The sequence below is a fragment of the Aulostomus chinensis genome, chromosome 24 (assembly GCF_037954235.1).
Source record: "Aulostomus chinensis isolate RoL2024-O1b breed Wild chromosome 24, RoL_Achi_v1.0, whole genome shotgun sequence".
In the NCBI taxonomy this organism is placed as follows: domain Eukaryota; kingdom Metazoa; phylum Chordata; class Actinopteri; order Syngnathiformes; family Aulostomidae; genus Aulostomus; species Aulostomus chinensis.
In genome coordinates this window covers 7,429,427-7,444,041 of record NC_141343.1, presented here as the reverse complement: position 1 = coordinate 7,444,041, position 14,615 = coordinate 7,429,427, and the positions used below count along the sequence as shown (strand labels likewise).

The following is a 14,615-nucleotide window of genomic DNA, read 5'->3' as shown; positions in this document are numbered from 1 at the left end:
TTTGGTCATCTGTGCTTAACTTATTATTACAGTTATTGTTGGCCCAGCATTTTGTGTGTGTGTGGGTGGGTGTGGGGGTATCAAACTAATTGTAGTTGTGTAACGAGAATTCAGTGCAACTATGTTTTAAAGCTCTGATCTCTAAAAGTAAGTGTTTCAATTATATGGAGAAACGGTCCATGTGGAAACGTGTCACCCTTTGAAACATGGACCTCACTGAACCACCGTGGTTTACATTTTTGCTAATGAATCAAAAGTGCAGGCATTCAGTAGTTTAACCTTCGTTGATTATTTTGTCGTGAGGCGCTGGCTCTCCTGAGAACTGGAGTTCTTTATTGAAACGTCTAACAGTTTTAGCTGGTGTGTGCGTGCGTGCGTGTGTGTGTGTGTGTGCGCGCGCGCGTGTGTGTGTGTGTGCGCGCGTGTGCGTATAGATAGATGCAGTAAATCTCCCCACCTCTGTATTAGATTCTGTTTAGTCAGAACATTATGTCTCTTTGGAAAGAAACACAACTTTCACCACAACACAGAACCTGTATCCTTGAGGCTCAACAATGCCGTTCCATCCTCTTAAAACATTCACAAAGGCTTTTTTTTTTTTTATCAAACATCGTGCTTTTATCCTCCGTGCCTTTGCCTGCGACTCTTCATCGAGTCATGAAGTGTGAGCACACACACACACACACACACACACACACACACACACACACACACCCCCCCCAGTCTTTTCAACAACAGTGCTGGTAGTCTATTTTTTCATACTTGATTGACTCGTGACCTCGGGGAAACGATTGACGCATCATTACATATCGCTACAGGCAACAAGTCCTCAAGGACAAATGTCCCGCGTGTCGATGGACACCACCCCCAAAACTAACAGCAGCACCAACTGACTCACAACACTGACAAACTGCTGCCCCTTCAGCCTGAATGGTTGGCCGGACTCCTGACCACACTCAGGACGCCAATGACTTCTGAGCAAGATTTGCTGGATGAAAGTTGGGCCGTGATGTCCAAGACAGGAAATGCTGCGTGTGGTTCCCCCTGGCGCTGGAGTTGTATTGCAGTGCGTAAAGGTCTTTTTCTATGAAATGGTGGGTGGCAGTCTGGGTTAAGGCACTTTAGCACCACTTCCTGAGTGGGTGTAATCAGGGGCATGTACATCTACTGCACGGCGTGGATGATCCGTCTGGTTAATTGTTAGAGCAGAGGGAGAGAGGAGTAGGTCAGCTAACGGGTGGGGGACGGTAGTTCTTACTGAGGGAGTGAGTGGTTCTCCCTGGGTCCGGGTCTGTTCCTCAGCATGTTCCTGACAAACCAAACTTCCAGAGATGTTCATAATATCCCACTATGGGCTCGATGAAACAGGTGGCACTTTTCTGCGAGGTCCGCTACTGAAGACGCTCTGTCGAATGGATTGCACGTGCACCATCGCGTGGCAAAATTCAAAATTCTGTAAGCAACAACAACAACAAAAACTTTCAGTTTTAATTCAGCTTGGAGTTTTGCAGATAAGCAAAGAAATCAATATATTTTTTTAAAAGATGATCAAAACAATTTGTGAGCTAAATGTCACTCCTTTGCGGGGCCTCCTGTTGCTGACCGTGTGTGACCTCAGTGCTCACTAACATCACATCGGCATGAATGGAACGTTTTTGGTCGGTACACGCCGAAGAAGACCGTCGGCCTGTGAGGGACATATGCACGGCGACACGCGTGGATACATTTCAGTCCATTAGAGCTCATGAAAATGAAATGTTAATGTATTTATACCTGCCGATGACACAGCGTTTGGTGTGTTTGCGTCACGCACCGCCATGTGTGCTGTGATTTATGATGAGTGAGTCTGCCGCCGCTCTGCAGATTGTCTTGTTTATACATCTGTGTTGTCAGCTTTGGCCATGTTTGAGTCCCTTGGCAGTTGTACAGTTCTGTAGAGTAAAGTTACTTTGCTACACTTTAGGTTTTATTTATTGTTGGATTCATGTATCAATTTTTTTCTGCTCTTTTCTGGTTCATTGTAGTCAGGAGAGATAACAGTCGTTGGACAGGGTAGCACGATCGCAACGCTTCAGCGTACACCAGGGGCGTGGGGCTGCTGCCTGGTTCAAATATCTCACCTTAGGCTTGGAAAAACACCACATTACTTTTCCCAATATCACGGAGGTGGTATTTTGAGTGTCTCCATAAGATCTCTACAGGTGACAGTGCTCTAACAAGGGGCCAAGAGAAGGCGCAATCACACCTAAAGGATGCACTTAAAGCTTGTGGGCTTTAATGAAAAACCACACAAGCTGCAGGACGAACTGCTTCTGAGGAGAAGAATGAATGAACGCTGCAGCGTAGTTATCCTGTCATCATCATCATCCCATACATGTCCGGAGTATCCGAGGAACAAGTGCAGGTTTCCCAGCGAGCACTGGCGCATCGCGTCCCCGTGTATGGGAATAGGCGCCAGCTCCAAAATGGAATATATATTGTGTTATTATCGGGGAGGTCTGCGGTATTCAATTTCGGGCAGGAAGCCTCAAGGTGCACAGAGATTGTTTCCAGGTGTTGTGATCGGTGAGCTGCACGGCCTTCCTGTCGGGATGTGTGGTTGTCAGGGGAAACCGTACATCGCAGACAATGCACTTAAGGCACCATTGTGGCTGTAATTCTTGTGATTCTTCTTGACATTCCTCGTTAGTTTTAAGTCCTTTCTTCCCTGCTCAATCACCCCATGAGCAGCTTAGTGTTCAAACTGTGAACCACGAGTTCTGCACCATTGTGGCGGGGGAAAAATACGGAGCCCTGCAGGAGAAAAAAATAGCATTTTTCAGTTTAGAGAAAAGATATATTTAATGTAAGATATAATATGTTCCCTCAATGAAGTGATTTTATATGATTGGATAAGTGGCCATTGATTAATTAAGTTTAGGGAACAACTTGTATCTTGTGGCATCTTGACTGCGATACTAATAAATCAACAAAGGGCATCGTGATTCTCTTTGCTTGGCTGTCAAGATAAATTCACACACGTTACTGACGATATTGAAACGCCGATTTCTCAATTCAAACACCAATTTACACTGGCTATAAAAAAAAGTTACAAAAAAACTTGAAAAGCACCTTTGAAGAAACTGTGTTTTTTATCATGGGAAGGTTTGACTACATGAAATAGCTATAAGAACAAAAAGAAAGATCGCAAAAATACAACATTTTTGCAGTACGGTTCAAATATAATGGTGTTTTTTGTGTGTGTGTTGTTATTTAATTGTACTGGCCTGTTTGCGATGGTGATTAATTCTTCGGAATTAGCAATAACTCATTTTAAATTGAACAAAAAATTAATCGTTGCATTTTGAAGCGCTCTCTCTGGTGTAAAAGTGAGTTTTTTTGGAGTATTTTTTTATTTCTTCCAGAGATCAAGCTAATATTTTAGCCAGAGACTAACATAATATCACCACATTACTAGAGTAGCTGTATCATTAGCATTAGATCAGGAGTCAGCGGAGTAGAAAAACCCTGTGGCAGTAGATTATCGGATATGAAGTTCACAGCGGCGTTAATACTTCTGTCACAACAGTGTGACGGTGGAATTAAAATGCCAATGAGTTAGAATTTTTATTGCCAAGCTGAACAAAATGACCATAATGTGTCTCATAATCTCTCCCAGGGGTCTCCCTGCTAAATCCTGCATAATTAGCCTCTGGGATACGAGGTGTTCCAGCGACGGCTACTGCTGGTTCACCGTCAGCAGGATCACGTCGCTGTCACTTTATCACAGATGTCTCCATCTGAATGACTCTAATTGACTCCGGGCTGTTTGAAGGTTAGCGGATGCGGCGTCTAAAACAAGTATTTTCTGTTTTTAAAAAGACAGAAACTCTACATTGGATTTATCCTCTGACACAACGCCTGTGCCAGGGAGGTTTATTAGCTTCATAAAACTGTCCGGAACGTACAGGAGCCGTCTTGTTGCGTCACGCTGTCATATTTCTCATTATGAACACAGCTGTCCTCTCAGCAGTGTAAACAGAAGCATTTCCTCCAGCTAAACTCTAGCGGACGTGTAGCTTCACTGGGATAGACGCCGAAACACCCTCCTAAATCAAGCCGTGCTCGTCGTCACGATGGAGACGAGACACAAACGGGACCATTTGATGTGTCTTTAATGGTTTTTCGAGTGTAACAGCAAAAAATACCGAGCTGCTGCCACACAGACAAGAGTTGTTTTGTTGGAACTGCTTTATAAAAAGAGAAACCCAACCTGGGTTTTTGACACCTTTGAGGCGAATATGACTTGGCTCCACTTTGGCTTCATTAACAAGCTTGCTTCTCTTGCATCGACAGGAGCCGTGTTCGTATTCCCCCCAGAGGCAACGCTTCCTGAAAAGCCTCGCGGCGAAGGTGTGACATACGTGAATATTCCAGTTAGCCCCACATCCAAGAAGCAGCTCAACTACATGGAGCTGGAACTGCAGGAACCCGGCACCCGAGGGAACGCCGCACCTCTGCCGGCGCAGAGTAAGAAAGCCGCTGAAATAACCTGCAATAAGAAAAAGTGCTGACCTGAAAGCAGCGGTGATCTGATTTCATCACCATATTTTACACTTTTACACTGACTGACAGCAGTCGCTGTTGAGAGCAACACAATTTGGGAAGAAAACACACTGTGATTACTTACTTTTTTTGAAGGGAGTTGATATGATGGTCAGAAGAGGGTGCCAAGGTGCCCCCCCCCCCCCCCCACAGAAAGTTTTTTTTTAACTTCGTATTTCAAGTCAACATGCATGATCCCGATGTCTCGATCACATTTAGCCACTCCTGGATTCCGATGCCTTCAGGGCACTGAATGTATCGCCCCTGGCGGAGTAGCGAGCGGTGGAGCCGGGGGACGGACGCTCTTCACACGTTAGTTTCATCCGCATCGAATTCACTGATAATTCATCTAAAAAAAAAAAAAAAAATCCTTTGATGGGAGAACTTTGGTAGTGAAACTGCTATTTGGTACATTTTTTCAAAAATGTACCAAAAGCCGACCAAAAATCAACTTTTGTTTTTGAAAGTTCTTTCTAAATACCTTGTTTGCGAGAACCACCACGAGGGCGGAGTCAAACAAGCTCTTTTTTGCCAATCAGGGCAACAAAACGGGATGACATCACATGGTCCCAAAAAACAAGCAGAAACGCAGAGACGCTGCGAGCGCATCCTCCCGTTCTGGTTTCCCTGCTGCTCTCTACTCACCATAACTGCACTTATTAACTGATTTAGGTTTTATTTCAGATAGTTAATATTTTCGCGTTGTAATTCTATTGTCCGACTCTGAATATTCTCACAGACTAAAAGTTAATCTTTTTTCAACCACTTCGGTTACGATGCAGTGAAATATTGTCAGTGTCGTTAAAGGCCGTAAAAATCGCATTACCGAAACAGTTAATTGTGCGACCAAATTTGTCAAGAGTGTGAGTGTCGAATACACACAACAAGTACATCGTGAAGTAAGTTCACCAGGCTCTGAAGCATCGCCGGCATTGTTTGTTGTGGGTGTGTGAGTGACAGTTTTATGAAAAAAAGAAGACAACGAGAGGTAGTAGCAGAATTTCTCAGCTGACAGGCGTCCTCAACGCACAAAAGACGCACATCGAAGAAGACAACACACACCCACCGACCAGCCCCATCAGCCTCGGCTGTTTACCCTCGTCTTTGCGCTCGTTTGCTCTGATTTGTCGTAGAAAAGCAGTCTTTTCTGCTCAAATCTGCCTGGTGGATCTGAGAGAAAATTAACCCGGCTATCGATACCAAGCTACGGATGATACCATTGTTCTCTAATTCCATTTGACTTCATCAGAGTTCCGGGAATCGCCCCTCACAGGCCGAGCCGGCGTCCTGTCACAGCTGAGTCCCAGTCATCGGAGACGTTGTAGCGAGCTTTAATTGAGTGACATGCTGGCTTTTAGCGCCAGGGATCCGAGGACGACTCGAGCTGTGACGTCTGAGGTTAATACCCCGATGACAGCAATATTGTTAACATCCTGATGCGCGGCCTTATTAAAGCGTCACCTGGTAGGAGGGGTCCAGGAGGGCCCAGTCGGCTCTGACTGGATCCTGCAGGGACAACAGATGTGTTGAGCTGGTCTGGATTTCCTTGACTACACATAAAAATGAAAGCGAGCGACACTCGGATGTGATCCTCATCCTGCTATTGTGATGGAAACCCCACATCCTGCTCCTCTGATCTTCACACAAGGGCACCAAGTGATGGTGCATCTGGCAGATTCATCAGCACAGGAGGGGAATTTTAAAGCTGAATCATTTGCATATTTTTCTGTTTCGCATTTTACACACGTGCACGCGCGCACGCACACACACACCTCTTCAACAATCATGTTGGCAGCAAGGGCAAAGCTCCACTCCACCCTGAACTCAGTTTTTGACATGTTTGTTTGGCCGTTTCTGTCAGCTTAGAGGTGGCTGTTGCTTGATTTTCAATTAATTTTTGTATTTTTGTAAGAAAATTTTAAAATGACTTGCATGAAATGGTAAGCTATAGATGTACTCATAACCTGTAGTCAGAACTAGCCATACCCAGTGTGAATACAAAGCTAGGCTAACCAAACTCTGATGCTAACTTCATATATTCTTCAAAGATGTCATCGCAAAATTAAACTGGTACTTCAGTGGGGTAAAAAAACAAACTACTCTGTACAGTGTTTGTAAGTCCTGTTTTAACGCGTTATCTTGTGATTGCATTTTAGCTAAGCTAGTTTTCTTGTGATAGCTGGTTAATTTAGCTGGTTATCTTGAGAAACTAGGTCTTTATCAAAAGCAGAACTGTCCAGGTGCGTGTTAAATGCCACAACACTTTGATTTGAGCAAAAATCAAATCCAGTTCGGCGCTACAGTGAAAGAGCACCACAGCTGAAGGTCTATATTAGTGGCTAGGTAACGTTAGCTGACTGGCTAGCTAACAAGCTCAACAAAATACTTCTTTCTCACAACAAGACAATAAACTTGTGTCTCTGTTGAAGTTGAGGGAACGTTTATTTGGCTTTCTTGCGCTAACAAGACAAACTAACCTCTTATCATGCTGAAACAAGCGTAGCAAACATAATTATCTTTCAATTTTGAGATAACGGCCCGGCTGCTCTTAGCTTCCGCACCGTCTGCTGTCCGAATTTCTTGATGGTAACTCAGATATTTGACCTTTTATGACCTCTCAACGTTCCAATCCCTTCTGTGCTTTGTATTGACAGGGAAGAGCTCCACCAAGTACGCCCAGATCGACATCACGGCCACGGAGACGGCCCACAAAGTGGGCTCGCAGCATGCCCTGGGTCGGCAGGAGGGCCTGCACACTCTGGATCTGAGAAGAAAAGCGACGCCGCATTGACTTCCTCATCACTGGGAGAGCGTTCACTGATCTCAGCAGGAGGATTTCACCATGCAGGACCAGTCTCATAACATCAAACTGTAAAGTTTGAAAAGAAACGCGGCTCTGAGGAGCTTTTTTCTTTCTTTTTTTCCTTGTTCCTCCGTATCCTCGGAGGTTTAGATTCAGTTTCTGTTCCACACTTAGTCATGAAAATGCAGTTCTGCAGATGCCAACTTCTGTAACCATTAAGCAACATAATAAGTCCTCCTCTGAGGGATTGGGGGGGGGGGGGGGGGGGGGGCAGAGCCAACATTTCAATCACAGTCTCCTCTGTGAATGAGGGCATCTCATTAAATGGCATTATGTCAGTGGTGGAGCCGCGGGCTAATTTGAAGGAAGCCAAGCCAGTCCTGAGCTGAGTCACCGGTCCTGATAAAGCCCCCGGAGCGGCGGCATTTCACAGCTCGCTCCGGCCGTCTCCAGTAACACGCAATATGCCGATTTTATCCCTGCATTTGGAAGAAGGAGGCAGCAGAGTGGCAGGGATGGAAAACAGAAGTGGTATTTTCTCCCCCGAGGAGTTAACGCTCATTTCTTCCTCAGTGATAAGCACATCAGTGATTCCACATGTCCACTTGTTGAAACTCCTCATTATTTTTTTAGGGGGGGGGGGGGGGGGGGGAAGCTTTTTTCTTTTCTAGGCTGGATCACAAGAATAAAGCGGGATAATTAATGGTTCCGCATTCATTCTTCATGCATCTGGACGTGAGTTTTTCTGTGTAATTAATGGTTTGGGTTCATGTCGTACGCCGCTATTCTTATTCTCAGCCTCACCGTTCATATGGAGAGCGATTTACTGTGGGAAAGTGTTCATGAATAATGTAAACAAAACAAAACAAGAGCAGGGCAAAAATCACTGGACTTTATAATCACTCAGCAACAACTAATGTATCTCAGGAGGAGTCACTTGGACGCTCAACATTTTTCAACATTTGTTAGTGTGTTTTTCAAAGCCAGTAAAAGCAGCTCAGTTCTTAGTATTATTCCTGTTTTTTTTGGTGTGTGTGTGTGTGTGTGTGTGTGACAATAGTGGTCTTTTTCTCTTTTCAGAGCTACCCACCAAAGTCAAATACACTTTATTTTTTGATATCTGTAAATACATTTTGTTTCTATGGAGCTGATGTGGATTGTTATAAAATATACATGTATATACAGCGCAGTGCCTGCCTCCTAAGGCGCTTTTTTTTTTTTCTTGTTATACTTTTTTCCTTGTAAATTATTTATTATTCGAACTACAGTACGCCGTAGATGTGTGTATTCAGTTTTTAGGACTAGATGTACAGTTGTAAATCGGCTGGGTACCATATTATATAAAGCAGCCTTACAATTGATGTTTGTTTTCATTGTGCACAGACTCACCTATGAAGTAATTAATGCTAACCACATACTCAAGTTTATTGAGCTATAAAATATGGGGAACCAAATCCACAGTCCCTGTTCTGTCCAGTTTCAGTCTGTCCTTGCAAATGTTCTCTGCAATGTTTATTGGAAGTTCTTTGTCCTGGTATCATACGACAGAGAATTTAGTTTGGGAAAAGATTTGTAAGAAAATGCTATGCTACCAGCTTCATAAAAATGTTAGTCAAAGATTTAGTCGTCCTTGTTTTAAACTGCATTTTGTCAACGATTTCAGCGCTGAATGATATTTTAAACGTACATAAAGTCTGTCTAGATTATATTAAAGCGATACTTCACCTCACAGATCTCGAGTCTTGAAAATTCTTTTTCCCTTTTGCATCACGTCTTCGTGACTCCACAAATGTAGGAAGAGCCAGAAAGTTTAATTTAGATTAAAGCTAAAGGTAACGGATGGCTGACTACAGCGACAGCAGCAAATGGGGTTGTGCTAATCGTGTTCACGCGAAGAGAACATTTGAACGCCCCACTCCAGTTGTTTTGTTGTATTTTAAGTTGTGTTTTTTGAAAAGCTTTGAGTTCCCAACTTGCAACACACAGCCAACTTAAGAAATAAAACATTAGCCGATGGTAAAAAAAAATTGTGTTTTGAGCTTAACACAAGCTAGAACACTTAGTTTGGTGTTATCGTGACTGAACACCAAACCACCAAGGTTATCGTCTGTGACTAGCTAGTTAGCTAGCAAAGTGGCTAGCCAACAGGCTACCGCAGCAAACCTTTAAAAGGGATCCGAGGTTGCATTTTACAAGGTGAAACCTATAAAATGATGTCAAATGTACAAATTTTACTTGGGGGAATCAACAGCCCTACTCCTCACACCACTAGGTGGTACCACATTACCAGGAAAAAAGGGTGTCTGAAATCTTCAGGAACGAGGAAATGCCTTCAGCTCAGAATATCTGTTGATTTATGTTTCACATTTCACCTTGACTCATGAAAACATGGAGGTGGCTGTTAAAAAAAAAGGAAAAAAAGGAGGTTTTGGATACAATCAGCCATGATATATTTACTCCATTGATTTTCAATGGCCAACATATGACGACACATCAGCCATTTTTGTGTGGACGTGTATGAGGGAATGCCCCGAATTTAGTATTGAAATTATAGTCTAAAGTTTTCTTCAGCAAGTTATTCATTTTGTCAATACTGCTCTCATTTGAAGAAGAAATGCTAAAGCAGGGTATGGATTGGAACAGGCCAGGCTCATAACTCACCTGTCCACTCTTTATACAGTCTGTATTTTAATCATGATTCAGACATCTGCAAGGATGTCGGCATAAAGCAGTCACCTCTTCATGCTATAGCAACTCACTATTGCCTTGTGAGCTACGAAGTGGTATGAAAAGCTAGCGTAGCCCCTTGCTAAGTTGCTGTCAAAGTTACAAATGGTACCTTTAAAATAAGAGTTTACAGAATCACACATTAGATTTGAAAGAAGCACTTCTCATTTACCTTACAATGAGCTAAAAATTTAGCCAACATACTCACCTTCTACCGATGCGTCGCTTCATCCTTATATGCAGGAGGTTGACATGTCACAAGAGCACGTTAATTGTTACGATTGAAACGATGGCAGAAAGATATTGATTTCCTAATAGAACTCCATGACTGAATCATATTTGTTTACAGTATTTGTTCCTCAGCCACAGATGTCAGGGCCCAACTCAAATGCTTACGCACGGAGGGACTATTAAAACATATTTTCAAGGCGATGCATTGTCAGACTTCCTCACACAAACTTTGGGCTGAAACTTCACCGATGTGGAACAAAGTCATATAGTATGTTGCTAGTTCTTGGAATCTGCTCATTACTTTTAACTGGAGAGAGAGAGGGAGAGGGAGAGAGAGAGGGGGAGAGAGAGAGAGAGCAAAGAAGTAAAGCATTCAGTAATTGCCTGCATTTGCAGTCAAATATTGATATAAATAAATGAATGGGAATGCCATTACTGGTGGCAGTAGGTTAATGAACTGTGCAAACTCACATATGGCTTCTGTGTAATCACTCTCAAAGAAGGAATGATAGAGCGATTCTTGGTTTAGAGAAACTGCTGTTTCCCTCCTAACAGAACGGTTTGAACGCCGATAACTGGTCAATATTTAATTATAAGGTCTCGCCTTTTATGGGGGGCTTTCTGATACTGATAGGAAAATACTGTTTTCAACATGGATTGGAACAAGTAGACTTGATTTAAGAACTTTGGACTTTCTGTGACAAGACCTGACATGAAGGGAGATGCGAATATGTTTCTTAAATAAGATTATTTACCACCAGATAAGAAGACAGATACCGTTCTCTCCTCTGTGCTGTATGAGGGAAGTAGAAACTATTTGATTGTTACTTAGCTTAGCACAATGAATGGTAGTGGATGGGAAGTGTTAGCATACCACCTTCAGAAGTGGTACAACATTCTCAAAAAGGGTGTTTGCCTCCGTTAAATTAGACACAATCAGAACTTTCCTGACAAAGACACAATGGCAGCAGTTTTACACATCTCAATTTCAACTCCATTACAATTTCAGCCAACAAAACTAAATGGGTCCTAATATCACGACCAGCTTTGTTAGAAGGAAGATGTCAGGGCAAACCAAAATCCTGAACCCAATCCCTTCATTGAGTTTTTAAGTACGCTAACACTTACCATCTACTGCCATTCACTGTGCTAAGCTAACGGAATGTGTGGGTCTATAATGCACGCACAGAGGAGAGAAGGGCAACTGTCTTCTTCTGCGACTTTGATGAGAACAGCGAAAAAGTATCTTATCCCAAGAAGTTGTCGTGTTCCTTCAATGTGGGGGTTTAGGCAAGTCTTGGGAGCCACACTGATGTGATTTAGGCCTTGACTGAAGTCTAAACAGAGCCATCCATTGGAATCAAATAACCAAGACTACATATAAAAGTAATTTGTCCTTCAGTTCCACTCTATCTATTCATCCAGTTATAGGAAATCGCCCTCTCTGCCTCTAAGAAAATTACATCAACTGAATAAATTATTGATACGTCCAAATCAAACTGTCAGTCTTATAGGAGCTGTAAACAAATACGAAAACAACTGAGTCTCTTTAGTTATTCATGCAAGGTCATTTCTCCTCTCCTCTGTTTTTTGGTAGTTCAGTGAGTTCACCACATTTTCGGTACAAGTCAAAGCAAATGAGGGTTAAACTGAATAAATTATGCAGAAACCTTGAGAAAAGATTACATTTGGTACTTCTTCTTTTTTTTTTTGGCTAGTCAGGCATTAATAATGCCCCAAGAACATTAAATTCATTATTCTTTATTCAGATAAATGTAATTATGTGAGAAGCTCTTTATGTCTGGAATGTTTAATAAAGAGAACTTGGGCTTTTACTTCACTTCTTGCTTGTCTCACTCGTCTTTCACGGCATTAAGACTAAATAAAGACAGTAATGGAAATAGGGGATGGACAAAGATTGGCTAAAATAGGGGATGTAGCCTTTGGGTCAGAGTCTGCTCAGCTAAAAATACGAATAAAAAATGTATTCATGACTTTAGACCTCACTGAGTAGCCAAAACTGCATCTTTTGAGATATTGATAAATTATGTTTAGTGTTTGGAACATAATTGACTGACTCGATTTATAATTTCATACATAAAATATTTGGGATCAAAGATTTGGTTCAGTGTTGTGCAGCAGCACACAGAGTTGGCTCAAAACTTCATCTGTCATGACAAAAACCACAAAAAAAGGTAAGTCAGTGGGATTCCATCCGTCCATCCATTTTCATCCGCTTATCCCGTTGAGGGTCGTGGGGGGCTGGAGCCTATCCCAGCAGCCTTCAGGAGAGAGGCAGGGTTCACCCTGGACAGGTCACCAGTCCATCACAGGACCAACACATAGAGACAGACAACCATTCACACTCACAGTCACACCTACAGTCAATTTAGAGTATCAATCAGCCTCGTCCTCTCTTGATGTCTTTGGACTGTGGGAGGAAGCTGGAGTACCAGAGAGAACCCACACAGGAACAGGGAGAACATGGAGACTCCACTCAGAAAGATCCTGTGCTGTGAGGCGACAGTGCTGACCACTGCTCCACTGCACCACCTGGCAGTGGGATTATTTTTAGCTCCACCCCCCTGCACTCGTGGCAGATAAGTGGTTTTGAAAATGGATGGATATCATCTGATCCCACATTAGCCAGGCAGCTAACACAATGTTTACACTGTGCTACTGTATTCTTACATGAGAAGACACAAAAAAAAAACAAAGTTCAAGTGGCACATTACTGCAACAAGTTGACTGCAACATAGTATTTGTTCAAACTTAAAAAAGTTCGTGTCACGATTGAGAAGGCAAGTTGAGCTCATTTTGCAGCGATTCCAAACAAATACACGTTTTAAAATGAAATAAACTCAACTTGTCTTCTCGAGTTTCTTTTTAGTCAGAACAAACAGATCTTGTTGATTAGGCAGTTCACACCACCAAATTTATGACATTTTTTGTCACTGTTTTGACAAACCTAGTTTTCCTCCTACTATCAATCTGTAAATTGTTCTTTCTCACGTCACAATATTGCTATTCAAGTCACTCTCTTCCTCTCGTTTTAATCAATTCTCATTTTGTGTGGCACGCAACTAGAGATCTGATTACAGATGCTTGCATATTCTTCAGGTGGTGTCTGGCAGAGCGCGGAGAGGACGAGCAGATGAGTCACATGTCGGGTAAATGTCTTTGGTTGCCTGGAGAGACACTGGACTGACATCATAGTCACATGTCCCAGTATATGACCTTACCAAGTGCTACACAGAGAATCCAACAAGTCCACCGACGTTACTGCTCAACGGTTTCTCCCCTATGATTTAACCCGGAAGCGTGTTTCCCAAGTTACTGCCCTGGAATATAGAGCGCCGCAGGGATGACATATTTTTTTAGGTTGAGTTAGCATCACGAGGCGGCACGGTGGTGCAGTGGTCAGCACTGTCGCCTCACAGCAAGAAGGTTCCAGGTTCCAGCCCCGGCTCCAGCTCAGGCACAGGATCTTCCTGTGTGAGTCTCCATGTTCTCCCTGTTCCTGTGTGGGTTCTCTCTGGTACTCCAGCTTCCTCCCACAGTCCAAAGACATCAAGAGGGGACGAGGCTGATTGATACTCTAAATTGACTGTAGGTGTGACTGTGAGTGTGAATGGTTGTCTGTCTCTATGTGTTGGTCCTGTGATGGACTGGTGACCTGTCCAGGGTGAACCCCGCCTCTCGCCCGTAGCCACTGGGATAGGCTCCACCCACCCCCCGCGACCCTTAACAGGAATAAGCGGAAGAAAATGGATGGATGGATGGAGTTAGCATCACCATTGGCTCCCTTGACCAAAAACCCCTGGTATTTTTTACCGCAAATTGCAGCTTAAATGAACAAAAGTTGACGTAGCATTTTCATTCACACTTTTCATCTCAACTTTTTTGTTCTCTAAATGTGAGAATGCAAGCGTTTGGAGTACAAAGCTGGCGTAAAGTTACATGGGAACTACACTGCGGTTGCATGACTTCACTTTTGCTTTCTGTGCGCTGAGGTCTGTAGTCTGGTTGAACCACCTGTGACCAACCACTGACAGTCACGTTCTATTCTAAATAAAAATATATTGTCATATAGCTCAGAAATTTCACTCCTAAAACTTTACTGTTAACATTACGATAAAAGTTACCTCCAGGTTGTCGGACTTAGCCATTCTAAAAATGTGAACAAACAGTAGCCAAAATCCATTTTTGTCCACTCACCGACACATCCACCGTTCCCATTTCCTCCTTTGCTCCAGTTATGCTTAGGATG

The 14,615-nt window shown here is 43.0% G+C and overlaps 1 protein-coding gene and 1 long non-coding RNA gene across 5 annotated transcripts in view; one reads left to right on the top strand and one right to left on the bottom strand.

Annotated features, from left to right (window-relative positions):
* Nucleotides 1–7,605, top strand: part of dok7a (docking protein 7a) — a 36,967-nt gene extending 29,362 nt beyond the window's left edge. For 2 of the 3 annotated variants that reach the window (XM_086197310.1, XM_086197309.1), the window contains exons 12-13: nt 4,336–4,509; nt 7,239–7,605. In XM_086197310.1, the coding sequence (XP_086053436.1) occupies nt 4,336–4,509; nt 7,239–7,375 (311 nt within the window). In that variant the 3' untranslated portion in view covers nt 7,376–7,605. The remainder of the gene's footprint in view (nt 1–4,335; nt 4,510–7,238) is intronic. The other variant, XM_086197311.1, reaches the window with a different exon arrangement.
* LOC147238596 (uncharacterized) lies at nt 4,345–6,197 on the bottom strand. 2 transcript variants are annotated; one of them, XR_015111795.1, is made up of 3 exons: nt 6,046–6,197; nt 4,670–4,933; nt 4,345–4,531 (listed from the first exon to the last, which is right to left on the bottom strand). It is a non-coding gene; the product is annotated as an uncharacterized LOC147238596 (long non-coding RNA). The 2 variants fall into 2 exon arrangements; XR_015111796.1 differs by lacking the exon at nt 6,046–6,197 and adding an exon at nt 5,066–5,124.
* Nucleotides 7,606–14,615: the final 7,010 nt, after the last annotated feature.